Source organism: Rhineura floridana, chromosome 22 (genome assembly GCF_030035675.1).
Source record: "Rhineura floridana isolate rRhiFlo1 chromosome 22, rRhiFlo1.hap2, whole genome shotgun sequence".
Taxonomy (NCBI): domain Eukaryota; kingdom Metazoa; phylum Chordata; class Lepidosauria; order Squamata; family Rhineuridae; genus Rhineura; species Rhineura floridana.
In genome coordinates, this window is record NC_084501.1 from 18,539,644 (window position 1) to 18,559,234 (window position 19,591).

At 45.0% G+C, this 19,591-nt stretch overlaps 2 protein-coding genes across 7 annotated transcripts; one reads left to right on the plus strand and one right to left on the minus strand.

Moving 5' to 3' along the window:
• Nucleotides 1–846: 846 nt before the first annotated feature.
• On the minus strand, nucleotides 847–14,159 carry LOC133374924 (uncharacterized). 2 transcript variants are annotated; one of them, XM_061606260.1, is made up of 6 exons: nucleotides 14,084–14,159; nucleotides 7,225–7,557; nucleotides 4,815–5,123; nucleotides 3,090–3,203; nucleotides 2,239–2,276; nucleotides 847–1,254 (listed from the first exon to the last, which is right to left on the minus strand). In XM_061606260.1, exons 1-6 carry the CDS (start codon nucleotides 14,148–14,150, stop codon nucleotides 1,210–1,212), a joined length of 906 nt encoding a protein of 301 aa, XP_061462244.1. In that variant the 5' UTR covers nucleotides 14,151–14,159; the 3' UTR covers nucleotides 847–1,209. The 2 variants fall into 2 exon arrangements, with proteins under 2 accessions (XP_061462244.1, XP_061462245.1); XM_061606261.1 differs by lacking the exon at nucleotides 14,084–14,159 and adding an exon at nucleotides 10,855–10,940.
• LOC133374923 (M1-specific T cell receptor beta chain-like) lies at nucleotides 11,280–18,891 on the plus strand. Of its 5 annotated transcripts, XM_061606255.1 has the most exons (7): nucleotides 11,280–11,399; nucleotides 11,899–12,052; nucleotides 14,283–14,627; nucleotides 16,517–16,837; nucleotides 17,692–17,793; nucleotides 18,282–18,331; nucleotides 18,719–18,891. In XM_061606255.1, the coding sequence occupies exons 2-7, from the start codon at nucleotides 12,010–12,012 to the stop codon at nucleotides 18,770–18,772; spliced, it is 915 nt and encodes a 304-aa protein (XP_061462239.1). In that variant the 5' UTR covers nucleotides 11,280–11,399; nucleotides 11,899–12,009; the 3' UTR covers nucleotides 18,773–18,891. The 5 variants fall into 5 exon arrangements, with proteins under 5 accessions (XP_061462239.1, XP_061462240.1, XP_061462241.1 ...); XM_061606256.1 differs by lacking the exon at nucleotides 17,692–17,793; XM_061606257.1 differs by lacking the exons at nucleotides 11,280–11,399; nucleotides 11,899–12,052; nucleotides 14,283–14,627 and adding an exon at nucleotides 15,846–15,874.
• Nucleotides 18,892–19,591: the final 700 nt, after the last annotated feature.

Sequence of the window (19,591 nt, forward strand, 5' to 3'; positions counted from 1 at the left end):
ATCACTTGCTTTTACGAGGTAAAAGAGAAGGACCTAACCCTCCAAGCTGTGCAGACCACTTAAAGGGCTCAAGTGCAAACACCAAGCTATGCAGGATGGCTACAAGGGATGAAATGAGGGTGGGATGGAATGGAGTATCTTGGAAGAGGGCATGGCCAGATGGCTGGAATCCCACGCCGAAGTACTTCCTGCTGCACCAATTTGTTACAGGCCCTGTTTGAAGTGTGAAAAATGAGAGTGGGGCAGTCATGTCCCCCATTTTTCATCAGGGAAATGATGGAAGGCATATTTAACCATAGAGTAAGCAACGTCACAGCTTCCTGTTTATCGCAGATGAAGCGACTGGTGTCAGAGGTGTAAAACGCACACACAAATAGACATAGGAACAGAAGCATTGACTCAGACAGAAGTCTGTTGTTTATCAAGTTTGCCTGTAACTGCTGTGCAGATGCAGAATTTATACGGTATCTGTGGTTTATTGAACCCACAGAGATAGGGAGTCGCTGTCTAAAGATAGCCCTCAAACGGTAAGCGAGAAATTTGGTTTCCTGTCCCCTGTCTTTGCTTGCAAGGGGGACATGTTGGAGGAAAATGTGCTCCTATGATTTTCTAGGCAGACTCATTTAAATGACGATCTGGTGCTGTGGTCCTAAAGAAATCCCTCCTCTGAAGCTGGCATTTGCTTTGTAGGGAAACCCACCCCACCCCCACTGACACCGATAATTATTCCTGTGATTTTCACACACATCAACTGATTCTATTTGCATTTTTTTAATGGAAAGATATACTGAACATCATATGTTGTTTGACCCTAGAAAACCTCCCAAAAAAATGAGCGTAGACAATCAGGGAGCACACAACAGGTTGCATGTACAAATTAATGGCAAAGTATCACGTCTGTTATCTTTAATTCATTTATATTTCTTTTTCTGCATGCATGAAGGATTCTATGCCTTGTACTTTGTTTCCACAACAGCCGCGCAAGAGAGATCGCTGCGTGTGCCATCTTGAGGGATGGAAAATGGAAGTCTTCCTCTGAAGTCGCTCGCCAGCTCTAGGAACCATGTCGGTGCTTGTAGACTCTCAGTTTCGCAGATCAGAATCCCAAAACCTGGCCAACGGCTCCAAAACACTGGCTTGTCATAGGATGATTGTTTAAACCTTTTGATTTTCTCCCCCTTGTGGTGCTTGCTTCCTCTTGGTCTTTTCCTAAGTCCTCGAAGCAAAATCCAGTTGTGTATAGCAAAGGCTGCCCTGTTTTGGAAAGAGCAGGGAAACCCTGATATTTAGAGCAGGGAACCTCACACCCAGGGAGCTAAATGTGGCCCCTGAGGCCTCTCTGCCTGGCCTTCAGAACTTTCCCCAGGCCACACCCCCTCACTAGCCCTGCTTCACATTCCAAGTGTGCCTGGCTGGAATGCGTCCTGATCATGCCTCTTGTCTGCTTGAATGGAGGAGTGGGTGAGTGGGTGTAGAAACTAGCCTCCTGTACAAAGGTAAAATATTTACATCAGGTGCTCTGCCCACTTTTGCCTCTGGCCCCGCCCAACACTGGCATGCGGCCCTTGGAAGGTTCTCCAGAAACTGGAGGCTGGTGTCCTTGGGCAGATGGGGCACTGCCCCACCAGGCTCACTCTGCCCTCAGCCAGCCTCTACCTTCCTGCCTTCTTACAACCAGTCCACAGAATGGCGCTGCCTATCAGCTGTGTCTTCCTTAATGTCCGTGTTGCTTGTTTAGGACTCGGCAGGGAAGAGAATGGGGGCAAAATTAGAATCAGTTGGCTCTGCTTGTCATTGGCTCTGGCTCCACCCCAGGCCTGAGGCTCCCCACCTTTGGGCCAGCATCACCTCCATTCTCATACAAGTCGTGCTGTGCCAAATATTTCTCCAAAGCCATTTTTTCCCCTTAGAAAATATCTGCATGTTCCCCCCCCCACTGCCTTCCCCACCTTAGTTGGACTTGCTCCACTTCCAGATGCAATTCGAAGGATGCCTATTAGGGGGACGGTTCATTCCAGGTGCAATTCACAGTACAACCTATCAGGGACAGTTAATTCCAGTGCCATTCAAAGTACAACCTATCAGGAAGGCTTTAACAGTGGGTTTGCTGCATTGGCAGGGGTTAGATGACTTTTGAGGGCCCTTCCAATTCTGTGGTAAGTGTTGCTTGTGAAAGCACCCTCAGAAACTAGAGATGTTTCCTCCTAACCTCCCCTCCTCCCCCAAAAAGAGTCATACCAATGAGGGTGGAGGTTCAGAGTCCTGGTTCTGGAATCCTAGGGAAGAGGGGGGGAAGAAAGGGGTAAAGAGAAAATTAGGAATAAATAAACGAATAAGAGGCCCATTATCCTTTTTCCACACAGGCCAATATTTTTACCAACTGCAAAAGGGGCAAAGGAGAAATGCTGTTCGCTTCAGACTTTGGCCACGTGTGTACCTTACATTTCAAGCAGGATCATGCCACTTTGTGGCTTCCCCCAAAGAATCCTGGGAAGTGTAGTTTGTGAAGGGTGCTGAGAGTTGTTAGGAGACTCCCTCTTCCCTTCACAGAGCTACAAATTCCAACGTAACCTGGGAAGAGGGATGGATCCTTAAAACACTCTGGGAAACCTCAAGTCCAGGGGCCAAATGTGGCCCTCCAGACCTCTTTATCTGGCCCTCGGGATTTTCCCCTGGCTGTACCTCCTCCCAGCCACACACTCCCTCTGCAGGCCACACCCCTCACCAGCCCTGCTTCAAAACCCTCCTTGAGTGTTTTTGCCTGACCGGAATGTGCCTTTAATCTCTGCCTCTTGCATGCCTGGATGGAGGACAGAGAGGGGTGTGTGAGCGTGCGTAGAAACTAGCTTACTGTACAAAGGTAAAAATTTACATTCCTTGCTCCACCTACTTTTGCCTCTGGTCCCTCCCACTACCAGCATGCGGCCCCTTGGAAGGTTCCCCAGAAGGGAATGCGGCCCTTAGAAGGGAATGCGGCCCTTAGTCTAAAAAAAAACAAAAAAAGGTTCCTCACCCCTGGCATCAAGAGATACTGAAAATAAGATTTAAACGTTGCTGTTGATTTCTCAGGGCGGGATTGCTGGTATTACCTGGCCTGGAACGGCTGTGCCGAATCCACAGGAAGCTTAACAGAAGCATGAGGACCGCCAACACACCCAGGACAGACAGGGAGACGGAGTAGCTTAAGCATTTCTCGGGTGCCTCTTCAGAGGAAGCAATAAAAGAAACCAAGAAAGAAAACAGACACGCATTACTTGGCAACTGCTGTCGTTGACACAGAAAGGGACAATCCCATCACTGATCTTTTATTTAATTGTGTTACTAGTAGGGATGGGTGAGAATTTCGATTCAGTTCGCATTTCAAACGGAATTTATCACATTCGCACTTTCCGAAACAATATGGGAACCGCAACGCAGCCGTCCTTCAGAATTCGCGTTTATTTGAATTTTGGGACACAGGTCGCCAACCGAACAAAATTTACAAAAATGTATATATGAGGGGAAAGTGTGCATAAAAATGAATATATGAGTGAAAATAACATGCAGAGAGGCATGATGTGATGGCTTGCAAAAATGTGCACCTTTGTGAAAACTGCCTACAAAAATGTGTTTATTTGGAGAAATTCGCACTAAAATGGTGGGGAATTTTCATGGGGATTAAAAAAAAAATTCACAGACTGCTGCAAAAATGTAGAGGACTGAATTTAACATTAGAAAAGTGAGAAACTGAGAGAACCGAAATGGATAGATCTCTCCATCCCTAGTTATCGGGGGGGGGATTCAGTTTGCGTTTCATTTTAATGCAAACTTTCCTAATCTGCCATTCCTGAAACAATATGCCGGCTGCAACACACCTGTCCTTCACACTTCCCCGAATTTCTGTGATGCAACTCTCCAACCAAACTGATCACCCCTGAGGAAACGTGGCCCTTGATAGGGAGAGCTTGTCCATCTCGGCTTCGGATGGCCATGCATATTTTTAAACCATTTTCATTTTTTTTTAAAAAGCAACAAACAGAAACAGATCAAATCACCAACAACAACAAAAAAGGGAAGCATCAAAAAATAGTTCCTGACGTCAGAAAAGAAGACGAGGGGTTGAAATTTATATGAGCAAAAAGAACACCTCGATATTCATTCTTTCCTAATGCACTCTTTCGCGAATACGCACATCGGTTTGACTAAAACCACCAATTAGAGCCAAAAGGAAGGAAAGAATGAGTGACTCTTTCATACCTGAGGCATAAATGACCTTTACGCTTCTCTCGACCCTTGCTGAAACAGAAGGGAGGCGTTCTGTCCAAGCTTGCACTCTTTTTTGCAAAAAGGATTGTGGCATGAAAGGAAAAGGGCTGTAGCCCCCCTCAGTTCCCAGTGTCATCTCCAGGTAGGGCTGGAAAATGCCCCTGTCTGAAAACCCTAGAGAAGTTGCTACCAGTCAGTGAAGACAATACAGAGCTAAATGGGACAAAGTTCTGGCTAGGTATAAGGCCGCTTCCTATGTTCCTATTGAAGTTAGCCCTTTATCCAGAACCATGAGGACTGGAATCTTACTTTATTTATAGCTCAATGGTAGAGCATCAGCTTTGCATGTAGAAAGTCCCCGGTTCAATCCCCAGCATCTCCAGGTAGGGCTGGGAATATCCCTTGTCTGAAACTCTAGATAGCTGCTCCCAGCCTGTGCATAGACAATGCTGAGCTAGGTGGACCAATAGTCTCAGCTTCCTATATTCCTACGGCCTGCTTTAATTTAAGCCTGATGTGTGAAAAGGACCAGTCATTTTGGCAGAGAGTCCCATGGAGCTCATACTCACCTGAGGGAAACTCAGTGTTCACCTTGACAATGGTGCCGGAGGAGTTGAACCTGACTGCACACGTTAAATTCTTGACACTCAAGCGCAAGTCCGCGGGGATGCGTAGGACACTGATGAACGTCAAGGAGCTGCTGTTGTTTTCCATCAAGAGCGTCTCTGGCTGGAGATGTCCAGGAACGTCCCAGGACACCTGGACTGTGTTGGAAATGCCATGGACCACGCAAGCCACTTCACGGCTCTGCCTAAACAGAGACAGTGCACGTGGTAGGGGTTGCAAAATCATCACCCAGCTGTTCGGGCTATAACTATCTGCAGGGAGAAAAATGAAGAAGATTGTTCAGGTTAGGGATATCGACATGGGATCTTGAGATTTGGAAAGGGAGAACCAGCACTGTCGTGGACCAGCTAGTGTTGAACTAGGATCAAGGAGATTCAGGTTGAACTCTCTACTCAGTGAACTTTGGGCAAATATCTCTCTCTCTCTCTCAGCTTAGCCTACCTTATAGGGTTGCTATGAGGATAAAATGGAGGACTGCAACCATGTTCACAGCCCTGAGCTTCTTCGAAGGAAGGATGGGACACCGGCTATAAACTAAAAAAGCTAAATAGGGCTTTTGAAATGGTTTTATAGAATTGTGATGTCAAGGTTTTATACTAAGATATCGTGGGAATATTGAAAGGTTTATGTAAATAGGATGCATTGCATTGCATTGCATTCTAATACTGGTAGTATCATTTAGAGACTTTTAATGGCACATGTGCTGTCTATTTATATATATATAATGGCTTTGTAGATAACAAAAGAAGGATCTGCAACAAAATGTTGCAGCCTATCCTCACCTCCACACAGGAGTAGCCCTGTTCAAAGCTCCAGGCAGCAAACCATGCTGTAAGGATGTCAAGCAGATCATTCCACTTCTCCACTAATTCTTTCTTTTCCAGCTGACTGTCAACTTTCTGTATCTAATGAGCATGTTTAATCCTTATTGGGCTGTTGTTGATTTGGGGGGGAGCTTTTATTTTTTGCCACCTTTTTTTAAAAATAATAACTTTTTTTGGTACTTTTGCAAACCTGATGTTCCCCTGAGCAAGGTGGTACCTCCCGGTCCTGGCGCCAGCACATGTCCAGGTTGGGCCCTGACCAAGAGCCTCTGCAGCCCAAGGGGGCCCTGGGGGGTCTTCTTGGGGTTACAGGGTGCAGCTCCCACATGCATGACCTGAGGCTGCTGCGGATCATGGAGAGGTCGCTCCCAGGCACCCCCCAATACAGGGAGGAGCTCACAGGTGCACCCCCCCCATACAAGTGCATTAGTGTCTCAGTGTGAACATCCTGCCATAAACCAAGATGGCAGTGGAAGCATCACTAAGGGGTTGACACTCCTCCTGCCATTTTAAGTGATAGTAGACATGCATGCACAGCACACAAGGTGTGTGCACTAACGCCGGGAGGTAGGTGAGGTGGATGGGCCTATTTCCGTCCCACATCACCTGTATGGGGAGGGGGTATTGGGGCTATGGCACTGTGGGCCCAGGGCAGGCTGGTGCCCAAGGGCCAAGTTACACCTGGCCCTGGAACCTCTCCTCTTGTCCTTTGGTCAGCAGCAATCGGTGCCATCACCTCCCGTCAACTGAAACAGACAGATCCATCCATCCCTAGTCAACACATCTAGGGATGGGTGAGCATTTCGATTCAGTTTGTGTTTCAAGCCAAATTTATCAAATTTGCACTTCCTGAAATACTATTTATTTATTTAATTAATTTGAACCCCGCCCTTCCTCCCAGAAGGAGCCCAGGGCAGCAAAAAACCCACTAAAAACACTCTATATACAGCTTTTCCAAACCGTTGGGTCCCCAGATGTTGCCAGACTACAATTCCCATCATTCCTTACCATTAGCCATGCTGGCTGGAGCTGATGGAGACTGTAGTCCAGCAACATCTGGGGACCCAAAGGTTGGGAAAGGCTGCTGTATTAAAACAAAACATTTTTAAAAACACCTTTCTTAAAAAAAAAAGCTTTAAAAACATCTCATTTGAGAACCAAAACATAGCCGTCCTTCAAAATTTGCACTCCTTTGAATTTTGAGATGCAGTTCGCCAACCAGTGTTTACAAAAATGCATATGTTAGGGGAGAAGAGTATGCATAAAAATGAATGAGTGAAAACAGCATGCAAAAATGCATTACATGAAGAGAAATGGCTTGCAAAAATGTTCACATTAGTCAAAACCGTCTACAAAAATGTGTTTATTGGGAGAAATTCGCTCTGAGATGCTGGAGAATTTTCATTAGGATTTTTTTTTAATCGCAAATGTAGGAATGTGAAGAACTGGATTTAAGATTGGGAAAAAATGATAAACTGGGAGAACCAAAACACTAATAATTTCTTCCACTACAGAGCTTAGTCCTTACCTCCAACGACCAGAGATGACCCATTGCTGAAAATCACGGCAAGAGTTCTCTTTGCACAGAAATATAGGCCGGAATCCTCCATTTGGACCTTGTCAATTGCCAAGGCCAATTTCTGTCCTTCTGCTTGGCAAGCAAATTTGCCTACGATTTCTTCGTCCAAGCATCTCTTAATTAAAAGAGGTACTCCATTTGCCCTCCTTTTGTACCAACTGAATGATAATCCTCTATCTTCCACTTTTTCCGAAGAAACACATTCGAGTCGGGCTGTGCTCCCAATGTCTACAAATTGGAACTGCTGGGTTTGATACAATAAGATTAACTGGACTCTTGTTACTGTAGAGAAAGAGATGATGAACAAGGGACATTGCAGTTGCAATTTTTGATCTTCACTAGTTTAGGCAGAGTTACAGCCAGTGTGGTGCAGTGGTTAGAGTGGTGGACTAAAACCTGGGAAACCAGGATTCAAATCCTCACTCGGCCATGAAGCTTACTGATGATCTTAGGATAGCCACTGCTGACTATTGGTGAGGCCCATGTGCTGTTAGACTCTCTAATAACATCTGATTCAAGCAATTCCTACACTTCCCTCCTTATATCTGTAAACACCTTCTCATTCACTCTGTACACAACCCATCTTATGGGAGGATGATTCGCTGTGTTATTGATGTGACATAAGGTTGGTTCTACCAGGCTTTGAACTAAAAAGGGTTGTAAATGCTTGCAAGATTTCTGTGATGGCATCTTGAGTTTCCTTGGGAGTATTTTGGGCCCATTTAATTTGAACCAGGCCTCCCCCTTCTTTGCTTCCTTGCAAAAGATCTGGTGCAGTTCTATAATCTTCTGTGGATAATATTGTGAGATGGTAAACAGGAGCCTCCCTACTCTAATACGGTTTCAACATATTAACGTGCGCTGCTTAATGTTTTCCCCACTCCACTGTCACAACAGTGTAGGTGGTAAGGTCATATTTATCTTTGACCATACATGGCCCCTCCCATCCAGCTTTGTCCCCAATTTCAAAACGTCTTCCTCTGCCTTTTGGATGGTACCACTGTTTCTGTTTTTGTTGCATAGTGCTTCAGTTTGAGTGAGCTAGTTCCATTGTTTCCTTTAACTTTTGGTATAGGCTCATAACATATTGTACTATTGTACATATTGTACATATTGTACCTCTCGTTGTCTAGCCGGGTCATGATGGTGGACTCGCACCAACTCTCCGATGAGCGGACAGATCCACCTACACTGAGCAGGCTTCCACCTCTTTCCTCTCCTTTCCCTTTGAGCCCCTCATTCCCATCTTTGTGATGACCTGAGAGAGCAGCCTGTCCAGCCAGGGCAGGGAGATTGTGGGCTGGAACATCGGTCACGTCTTTCCTGTGACCAAGCTGAAGCACTGCTTACCGTGGACACCATCTGTGTTGGCAAAAAGCTGGACTGCTTCTGCTCCCTTTCCTGTATCAGGACTGGCAGGTGCAGCACCAGCAGGACTCCCCAGTGGTGCCACGCTTTGATATCAACATATTGGTGTAAGAACTAGTAGACATCATCTAATGATTAGGAATTTATGAGGAAAGTTTTAAGAAAGTGTTGCCTATTAGTGTATTGTCATTGAAAGTTGTTATTCCTGCGTTTTAATAATGTTAATACTTTGTTATCTAATTTTTGTAAATTGTACTGTCTTTCTTGATGTGTATTCTGTTTATGTCTTTTAGTAAGCTGCCTTGAGGGCCTTTTGGCCAAAAGGTGGCACAGAAATAAGTCATAATAATAATAACAATAATTAAAAAAAAAAACCAGACGCTGTCTCTTCAGACACAACACCTTCCCAACATTCTCTCATAAGGGATAAAGGGTTTCTTGGCTTTCTGCCAAACATCAATTCCAGTGGTGAAAAACCAGGTGAATCTTGGGGCACATCGCGATAAGCAAACAACATACAAGAGAGTCGTTTGTCCCAGTCGTATGAGTGGTCTGCCACATATGATTTAATCATATTCTTTAAAGTTCCATTATATTTACCCACCAGGCCATTGGTCTGGGGATGATACATGGTCAAAGTGAGCTGCTTTATGCCACAACATCTCCACGCACATTTAATTATATCTGATAAGAATACAGTTCCCCTATCAGATACTAGTTCATGAGGAAATCCTAAATAAATGTAAATGTAAATGCACTGCCTTCAAGTCGATTCCGACTTATGGCGACCCTATGAACAGGGTTTTCATGAGGCTGAGAAGCAGTGACTGGCCGAAGGTCACCCAGCAAGCTGCATGGCTATGTGGGGATTCGAACCCTGGCCTCCCAGGTCGTAGTCCAACACTTTAACCACTACACCACACTGGCTTATTTTTAACAGGACCTCTGCCACTTTCAATGCACCAATGTTTCAGAGAGCTTCAGCATCAGGATAACAAGTTGCAAGATCCACCCCAGTGATTACAAAACATTTTCCACTCTGAGTGGGTTTTGTAAAAGGACATGCTATGTCCATAGACACTCTATAAAAGGCTTTCCTAATTAAGGCCATTAGTTGTAAGGGTGCTTTAATCCTTCCTCCACCCTTTCCCACGCAATGACATGTCTCACAGGATCTACAGTATTCTGTAACCTCTCTTGCAATATGTGGCCAACAGAAATTGAGTGCTAAATGTCGGCGTGTTTTCCAATTTCCCAAATGTCCAGCCGCAGGTATGTCATGGGCCAATTGAGCTGAGGTTTCATTTCTATAGGTGTGGGTCTAGCTGGCATTCCCTTAGCCTCCCAGCATCTTTACCTCTGAGGTAATCTAAAAATATCAGCTTTAACTCATCCGCTGATTTTCCTTCCTGAGGAAGATTTAGTTGTCTACATTTGTCAATTAAGCTTCCTCATTGATATAATCTCCATTTTCACACACAATGTTTCCACTTCACTTTCTCTGAGCTGGATCATGGTTCGAAAAATTGTTTCACCAGTACACTCCTTCCTTGCCTGTCCTCACCTTGTGACAAAACTGATTCCTTTTTATTCAGTAAACGTAAGCCGCCCATGAAATAACACCCTTTTCGGATCCCACCATCACTGCCACCGCTAGGTTCAGCCATTCCACCTTTTGTCCCACCCAAATGCAATGAAATGCAAGAAGTATTGATTGTGACATTTTGATGCTAACCCTCAAATAAATACAAGATAAGTCCAGTGACCTTTCACAACAGCAGTATTAAGAGATAATATGTGCTTGTGAGTTTTGCTCGATTAAATGAACAACTAGTTTAGTTATTGTAAACCGCCCAGAGAGCTTCGGCTATGGGGCGGTATATAAATACAATAAATAAATAAATGAATAAACAAACAAACAAACTAGTGAGGGGGTGCGGGGGGGAGAGAGAGAGAGAGAGAGGCCTAGTTTCAACTGAGTCCTAAACTAATAGGAACAAATTTTCTGAGACATTCTAGTTCAGCAATTTCCACAACTCTGATGGAAGGGTGGGATATATGCATTTGATAAATCAAGAAAATAAATACATTATTTAGTTGGAGAAAGGTCCCTTTCAAGCTTGCAACAATGTATCCTGGGAAGAATATTCAACCAGCCACCCATCTCCAACGCAAAGCATTACGATTCAGACAGACAGCTGAAGTATTTACCTGCAGAGATCAAGATGAGGCATTGGGTCAACAGCATCGCCAAAAACCGTCAGCCGTGCTCAGAAGCACTGGCCCTAAACTGGTATTGGATAAGCAACCTCACAAAAAAGAACTGGGGAAAAAATCCTGAGCCCATTTCCTCTGTAAAGGAGCCCAGCCTCCATGTGGGTGGCACAGTGTGATACTGGATGTCATTTTTTTAAAAAAAGGTCAAAGAAGTATGACTTGCAGACAATCATTTGCTGAGCTGGAATCAGCCACAGGCTACCAATCATTTGGTTTTGATTCTCAGGTTTGTCATTGAGCAGTTTTTTTCCAGAGGAACTGCATTTGTTGTTTTGTTGTCTGGTGCAAGTTTCCGCAGGGGTGGGCCCTGATTAAGACAACTTGGAAACTTAAGATCAGAGCAGAATGCAGGGGCTCAATTGCCAAGCCATACCTTTTTGTTCAGTGCCCCTGAGACATGAGGTGGATGGGAAACGATCATAGCTCAGTGGATTACAGCACCTCCAGAAGGTCCCGGGTTCAATCCCTGGCGTCTACAGGTAAGGCTGCAAATGTTCCTTGCGTGAAACCCTGGAGAGCTATCGCTAGGAGGAATTGCTGAACATGTGAATTTCGGTTTCTCATTTTCCCAATCTTAAGCACCTTGGACAGCTTCTTGAAACTTCAGACTAAAACGCAGAGTGGATTCACAGCCCCACTGACATTGCAGCCACCAGCCTCCACTGCTGCAGTCATAACCGGGGCAAAGGGAGCGGAGCTGTCGCTGTCTGTACTGCCGAATCCACCCCCTGTTTCAACCCCCTCCTGCTGTAGCCCACTGGGCCCCTTCCCAGACTCCCAGTCCTCCTCCTCCTCCTGATCACTCCGGCCCATTACAGTTTCCTATGTTCCCCTGGCAAGGCAGCTCTTGCCACGCATTTTGAGGCTTTACCTCTTTGTTTGAGTCTTTATGGTGGTGCCCCTCTCCTCTCCCCTATTTGCCCCCTTCCCGCACCATTTTAACTCACATCTCTCAACCTTTTGCTTTTATACTCACAGAAACTGGCAAGAAACAGAACAATATCACAGCCCACAGGACCACACACACACAAAATCCATTCAACGGCGTGTGTGCTTTAACACTGAATAAATGAAGTGAGGGAGCTGAATATGTTTTTTCATTTTGTTGCAGTGATCCTACTTTCTACGCACTGTGAGTACTTCTCCCCCCCTTAAATCCAACTGTTTCTTGCAAAATGACAAACCATCGGCTGGGGATACGGAAGACGTTCGATTTTGTCCATGTTTCAAGGCAAATCTGCCTGATTTTCACTTTCTGAAACTGAGTGCGAATCAAAAGGCAGCCACCCTTTGAAGTGGACACTTCTCTGAGTTTCGCAATGCAGTTCTGCAGCCAGTAATGTATGAAAAAAGGCATATGCAAGGGAGTAAAGTGTACATAAATCACATGTATTTGTGAAAAGAACGTATGAAAATGCATTATGCTAGGGAGAAATTCCCTAGGAAAAAGTTGTATAATAAGCAACACTACATATGCAAACGTGTATATTAGGAGAAATTCACAAATACATCAGAACGAATGCTCAAGAAAGACAGGATATAACTTAACCTCTGTGTAAGCTTTGTACGAGCAAATCAGGATGAATGCTCAATAAATAGGTCATCTGGACAACAATGAGCGTTCATCCTCCATTTATCCTTGTTTGCTTCCAGCATGTTGACATCTCTTTACATGCCATTTGTTCATCCCACACACTTTAATCCCCATCACTTTCAAAACTGCAAAAAATTGTTGTTGCAACTGCTGCTGTTTTAAAGTGGATTTGCGGTGCTTAAAAACAACAGCACCTGGGGTGCTATCTAAGTTCCACTTAGAGCAGACCCATTGAAATGAATGGCCCTAAGTTAGGCCCTATCTGCACCATACATTTAAAACGGTATTATACCACTTGCAACAGCCATGGCTTCCCCCAAAGAATCCTGGGAACTATAGTTTGTGAACAGTGCTGAGAGTTGTTAGGAGATCCCTCTTCCCTTCACAGAGCTACAATTCCCAGAATTCCTTAGGAAGAGGGATTGATTGTTAAACCACTCTGAGAATTGTAGCTCTGTGGGGGGATCTCCTAACAACTCTCAGCACCCCTTAACAATCTACAGTTCTTTGGAGGAAACCATGATTGCTCAAAGTGGTATAATACTGCCAGGGGTCTAGTCATCCAGGGTCTCTCAGGGCCTTAGACTGTTTACTTTTTTGGGAGCAGGGTCCCTACAGGGTCTATATCTCTCACATGCTATGAGGCAGTCAATATGAAAGGGGAATGTGTTAGCCACTGAGAAGAGTCTTCCTACATGCTTCCTTGTCCTTGCCTGCTGATTGGAGTCAATCAGAGTGAAAGGAGGCGAGTTAGCCGCTGAGAAGACTCTTCTCAGTAGCTAACATGCTCCTCTTTTATGCTTATTGGCTCCTAGGGATGTCTGCTGTTGTGGGAGAAGGCATTAACAAGGACCTCATTCTCAAGACCCCGCAGCATGAAATGGCAGTGGTGGTGGCGGCGGCAGGGAAGAGGGGGAAGGTGTGTGTGGTTGTGGCTGGGGTTGTGACTAACAGGAAGGGACCCTGCACTTCCCAATTTGCCACTACTCTACTGAACAGATCGGGCATTAGTCATGCTGATCAGTTTCAGGGGGTCTCCAGGACTGAAACTGGCTACAACTTGTGGACTTGTTGCGGTTTGTAAAGTGATGTGGAAATACATTGAAACGTTTGAGATGAACGAAGGATTCATGGGAAGATGGTAAACATGCTGCAAGCAAACCAGGACGAATTTGTTTATAAACGTATTTGTACACTGCGATTTCATGTAAAAAAAATAATCAAAGTGGTTTACAGCCAATAAAAACCATCTAGTAAAAGCCATTTAAAAATACAGTAAAAAAAAGCAACAAGGCCAACTATTGCAAACAGACATCTTCTTAAATGCCTGCATAACCCTGGCGGAACAGAAAGGTTTTCAGAAGGCATTTAAAGGTTAAAGCAGAAGGCGCCTGCTGAATCTCTGTTGGCAGAGCATTCCAGAGAACACTGCGCCGACGTCACTGAAAGCTAAATGAATGCAGGATGAATGCTCATTGTCATATAACCTCCCAGTAAACAGCTTTTTGACACATCTATGGAGCATAAGGCTATCAATGGCTGCTAGTCCTGATGAATATGTACGAGTACCTCCAGTGTTGCCTCTGAATACTAGTTGCTCGGGATTCAGGAGCAGGGAGAGGGCTATTGCGCTCATGCCCTCCCTGCGAGCTTCTCAAAGGCGTCTGATTGGCCACTGTGAGAACAGGATGCTGGATTAGATTGGCCTTTGGTCTGATCCAGCCAGGCTGTTCTGGTGGTCTTATCTTCCCTTTGCTTTTCCATCTAGTGGCTTCGTCACACATGAGCTCAAAAACCCTGCAAAGTCTGGAACAGATTGTCACGACTCCTGGAAATCCAGTAACCCTTAACTGTAGTCTTCCAGCTGGACAGCTGTTTGGCAATCTGCTGGCATATTGGTTCAAAGAGGGGAAAGGGAAGAGGCTTCAGCAGACCCAGGTGCGCTCTGTGTATCCAGAGGCAAGTGGACACGGCTCCAGTCCCTCAGACACTCTCAGAAACTTTCCTCTGGTCATCAGCAGTGTGCAAAGAAACCACTCCGGCCTTTATTTTTGTGTCATCTACACATATGCAGATATTAATATTCCTAAAGGGGTGAGATTGATCATCACAGGTAAATGTGCCTAGGCTTGGGAATTTATGGTTGATGTGGTCTTGGTTTGCTGAACTGAATGCTTGCTCCAGGATGCTCAATAAATTTATTTATTTAATTAATTCATTCATTTACTAAATTCCTATCCTGCCCTTCCTCCCAGAAGGAGCCCAGGGCGGCAAACAAATGCCAAAACACTAAAAACATATTTGAAATATCTTAAAAACAAAACATATTTTTAAAATCTTAAAAATAATTCCAGCACAGATGCAGACTGGGATAAGCTCTCTATTTAAAATATAATGCAAAACATTCAGAACATCTTTACAAAACTGTACATTGTCATTGATATTATTATTATTATTCCCTGCCCACTTTCCCAAATGGTGAGAATTTCAGGGACTTCAGGGGAATCTTAGACCCCTTTACTTTTTTGGGGAGCAGGGTCCCAGAAGGGTCCCTATGCCTCCAGCATCCTATGAGCCAATCAGCATAGAAGGGGAGTGTGTTAGCCACTGGGATGAGTCTTCTAACATGCTCCCTTGTCCTTTCCAGCTGATCAAAGTGAAAGAAGCTGAGTGGCCACTGAGAAGACTCTTCTCAGTAGCTAACACTGCTCCCTTTCATGCTGATATGCTCCTAGAGATGTCTGTTCTTGTGGGAGAAGGCATTAACAAGGATCTCATCCTCAACCCAGCAGCAAAAAAGGGGGAGAGGAGGAGCCATGGCTGGGACCATCATGAAGGGACCCTGCACTTCTGAATTTGCCACTATACTAGTGGGTGACATGTTCCAGGGGAAATACACAGTTGGGTTTGGTTTCCTTTGAAAGAGGGAACATTGGAAATTTAAGACTTTTTAAAATATTGGCCTTATTTTAGGGTGGCCACTTACATGTTACCAAAAGAACAGAAGGCAAAAGAGCACACAAATTTGCATAAAACATGTCTATGCTAATTTATACAGACAGACAGAAATGAAGAACATTGCTATGATTTAAATCAGGGACGGGGAACCTTTTTATTTATCTAATCCATCAAATAAATATCCCGCCCTTCCTCCTAGAAGGAGCCCAGGGTGGCAACATTTTTCAGCCCAGGGGCGACATTCCCTTCTGGGCAACCTTCCAGGGCCAGATGCCAGTGGTGGGAGGGGCCAGAGGCAAAAGTGGGTGGAGCAAGAAATGGAAATGTTACCTTTGTACACGAGGCTGGTTTCTATACACTCTTCTCTGTCAAGGTCAAGGACACATTCTATCCAGGCCAGAGGTGTAGTTGTGTGCGGTCTCGGGGGGTCTTAGACCTTTCACTTTTTTGGGAGCAAGGTCCCAGCACAGCCTGTATGTCTCCAGCATCCTACAAGCCAATCAGCATGAAAGAGGAGTGTGTGAGCCACAGTGAAGAATCTTCTAACATGCTTCCTTGTCCTTTCCTGCTGACAGGAGCCAATCAGAGAGAAAGGAGGTGAGTCAGCCGCTGAGAAGACTCTTCTCAGTGTTGGCGCTCTCCTCTTTCATGCTGATTGGCTCCTAGACATTAACAAGTATCTCATTCTCAACCCCACAGCAAAAAAAGGGGGGAGAGAGGGGGCATGGCTGTGCATTAACATGGGGGGGGACCCTGCACTTCTGAATTTGCCACTACAACACTGAATTCCAGGCAAAAACAATCGGGGAAGGGCGCAAGGTCAGTGAAAGATGTGGCCTCAGGAGAGGAGGGGTGATCCAGGAGAAAGTTCCAAGGGCCAGATAGACCCAGAGGGCCATATCTGACCACTGGGCCTGGGGTTCCCCTTCAGTTATTTATATTGCCTTCAACTCCTTGGAGGAAAGGCAGATGGTGTCGTTATCATTATCGTGTCAATGTCGTCATGTATACAGAGTGTAATTATTCTTCTTAATGCTCTTTTAGATGTTTCTTGGCCACGACTTTCCATATTGGCGCCTTCGTCTTTAGAAGGGGCTCAGGGTAACCACAGCATGCCCCTCCTTTGCCTCCTCTTTGACGCAAAGCCTTCTCAGAATCCTTTATCCTGGAATATTAGAGGGGGGATGTCTCAGAACCAAGCTCATGCTTTCGGCGTGCTGAATGAGGAAGGAGGACTTAGCATTTGGAGTTTATCACTGACCCCTCCGGAGGCGTGGATCCAAGGGTTGGCTCATAGCTGTTCAGTCCCGGAGAACGGAAATGTCAGCACTGCACTCTGGAGGGGCACAGAGTCTACAAACACTGGTACAGTATTACTAGAGATAGACAATATTTCCTTTTGGGTTTCTCTCACTTTCTTATTTTTGTCATCTTAAATTCAGGCTTATTTATCTTATTTTTTTAAAGTCCTCATGAACATTTGGCAGTGTTTTCCTGCAAATTTGTCCAAAAATATACATATGTGTGTGCAATTTTGCCTAAGATACACATTTTGGCAAAGCATATTTCCCTAATATGTATATTTTCCCTAATATAATGCATTTATGTATGTTATGCAAAAAAGGTGATTTTTATTTTTTTAAAAAGAAGGAATGAGTAGGGAGACAGTGAAAGAAGGGAGCAGAACTTTTTTGGGGGGATGGAATTAGTTTAGGGGAGGAGAACATGGGACTGTCCAGATATTGCTGGACTCCATCATCACTGACTATTGACCATGCTAGGTGAGACTGATGGAAGATGAAGTCCAGCAACACCTGGAAGCCCCGGGGTTCTCCATCTCTGCTCTGCACCTGTCAGTGACCCCTGATTGATTGGGACATGTGGGTGAGACAAGGATGGAGAACTTGTGGCCCTCCAGATATTGCTGGACTCAAATTCCCATAATCTTTGGCCATTGGCCCTGCTGGCTGTGGCTGATGGCACATGGAGACCAGCAACATCTGGAAGGCCACAGCTTCTCCATCCATTCCCTAAATGCTTTAAGCTTCTCCAGAACAGGTCTGGGGCTTTTGGCCAGAGCTAGCAGCATACCCTGACACTAGGACGTACATAAATCAGAGGGCCGTTGACATTTGCTCATATACTCTGCCCTAGATTGGCTTATGTAGTTGCGCCATTCATAATTTCTTGCTCTCTCCCACCCCTCTTTCCTTTCGCAGAATACTGCATTCCTGTGGTATATTTTGCAGTAGCCTTTGTTGCCATCATCCTGTTGACTAATCCAGCCTTGATCTCGTTCTTCAGAAAGCATTGCACCAGGGGTAATGCATTTGTAATATCTTTGCGTTATAGCCAGCTATTACTCAAGGCAGTGTCATTGAGTCTCCCTCTGGAATGACTGGTGTCTTGTGGCAGGTGTATTCTGCAACATGTTCTTGACACAATAATAGAGGATTCGTGGTGGATTTATTCTGCTTTAGTTTTTTTCTGTGATGCTTCTCTAATGCTACATTAGTGCTGTCTGGAGGGGCTCTAGCACAACAAAAGTGGGACGAAAATAAACCGGGACATTTGTGGTATGAAAAGTTATGGCATTTCACCTGGAAGTTATAGGATATGCAGTGGCTGGAGATGAAGCAGTGTGACCGCCCCCAAACTTTTGCAGGTGTAAACAGGATTGAAAGTGGGATTGTGGGTGGCTGTCCTGAGAGCATCGTGAGCACATATCATCATGAATGCACCACAAAAAGGATGCTTGGACTCTAGAGGGGCCCTTAACGTTTTCTCTGTTTTGCTTTCCTCTTCACAGGAAATGCAAAGCAAAAAGCAAAGTGTATCCTAAGGCGGAAAGTTCCACAGGTAATTGGCATCCTCAGAGGCGGACATTTCAGAAAGATATACCTTTTCTTGTTTTGCTGAATGGCTTGGAAGATCAGCCCAAAGCTTTTGGGCAATCCACGTTTGGATAACAGGAAGTGATATTTGCATATTATTGTTGTGGTGGTGGTGATGGTGGTCCCTGATTGGTTGGGACATGCATGGCAGAAAGAAAGAAAGAAAGAAAGAAAGAAAGAAAGAAAGAAAGAAAGAAAGAAAGAAAGAAAGAAAGAAAGAAAGAAAGAAAGAAAGAAAGAAAGAGAGGGAGGGAGGGAGGGAGGGAGGCTAAGAGATATGGACAAATTAAAAAACAAGCCAGTTCAGCATCCTTTGTGAGACTGCCCTTTGATTCTTCTGTTTTTGTTCCAGACCAATTATGCAGAAGTGCATTTCAACAACCAAAATGTGATCCAAATTGATTAATCCAGCCTTCTGGTAAAAGTTGACATTCTTTTCAGAAGGAAAGAGGCAAAGAAGCAAAACACATTCCAGAATCTAATATATTTTAACGTGTTAAATTTAGATTGTATTAAACACGGCCTTTTACAGTACCAAATCAGGCTTCTAGTGACTCTTTACCGCTCAAGGGGAGGGAAACTTTTTTTTCTGTTGAGGGCCTTGGTGGTAACCTGTCTGGGGGTGCATGGTGGTAGTGGGCAGGGCCAGAGCCAAAAGTGGGTAGGACTAGAGTCAACGGTGGGCGGAGCCAGATCTGAAAGTGGGTGGACCCAAAGCCAGTGGTGGGCAGAGGGAGAGCCCAAAGTGTGTGGGCCAGCATCAAAAGTGTGTGAGACCAGAGCCAATGGTGGGAGGAGTCAGAGCCTAAAGTGGGTTGGGCCTGTGTTGGGTGGAGCCAGAGTGGGTGGGGCCAGAACTAGTAGTGGGCAGGTCACAGTCCAAAGTGGGAGGGGGCATACCCACAATGGGTGGAGCCACATCCAACGATATGCGGGATACCCTCTTCTCTCTCTCTCTCTCTGCCACCCCTTCTTCCTCGTTCCACTACCCACTTTCCCCTCGTTGCCACCCCCATGAAATTAGACCTGGGTTGCATGTGGCCCTGAGGGTCACAGACTGCTAACCTTTCCTTCACCTACAGTGGTGCTTAGTGCAGGAGGAACGCAGGGAGCACAGCTCCAGGATTTTATTATTATTTATTATTTATTTAAAATATTTGTATCCCACCCTTCTACCCTATAATAAGGCACTCATGGCAGCTTACAATAAAATTGAACACATACA

Bases quoted from the DNA above. Each gene is read 5' to 3' on its own strand.
- LOC133374923 (XM_061606255.1), top strand. From the start codon at position 12,010: ATGTTTTTTCATTTTGTTGCAGTGATCCTACTTTCTACGCACT. The intron at 12,053-14,282 runs GTGAGTACTTCT...TTTTCCATCTAG, and splicing joins GATCCTACTTTCTACGCACT to TGGCTTCGTCACACATGAGC. The intron at 14,628-16,516 runs GTAAATGTGCCT...ATGCTCTTTTAG, and splicing joins GGTGAGATTGATCATCACAG to ATGTTTCTTGGCCACGACTT.
- LOC133374924 (XM_061606260.1), bottom strand. From the start codon at position 14,150: ATGAGCGCAATAGCCCTCTCCCTGCTCCTGAATCCCGAGCAACTAGTA. The intron at 7,558-14,083 runs GTACTCGTACAT...CTTTCTCTACAG, and splicing joins ATTCAGAGGCAACACTGGAG to TAACAAGAGTCCAGTTAATC. The intron at 3,204-4,814 runs GTGAGTATGAGC...CTTCCTCTGAAG, and splicing joins GAACACTGAGTTTCCCTCAG to AGGCACCCGAGAAATGCTTA.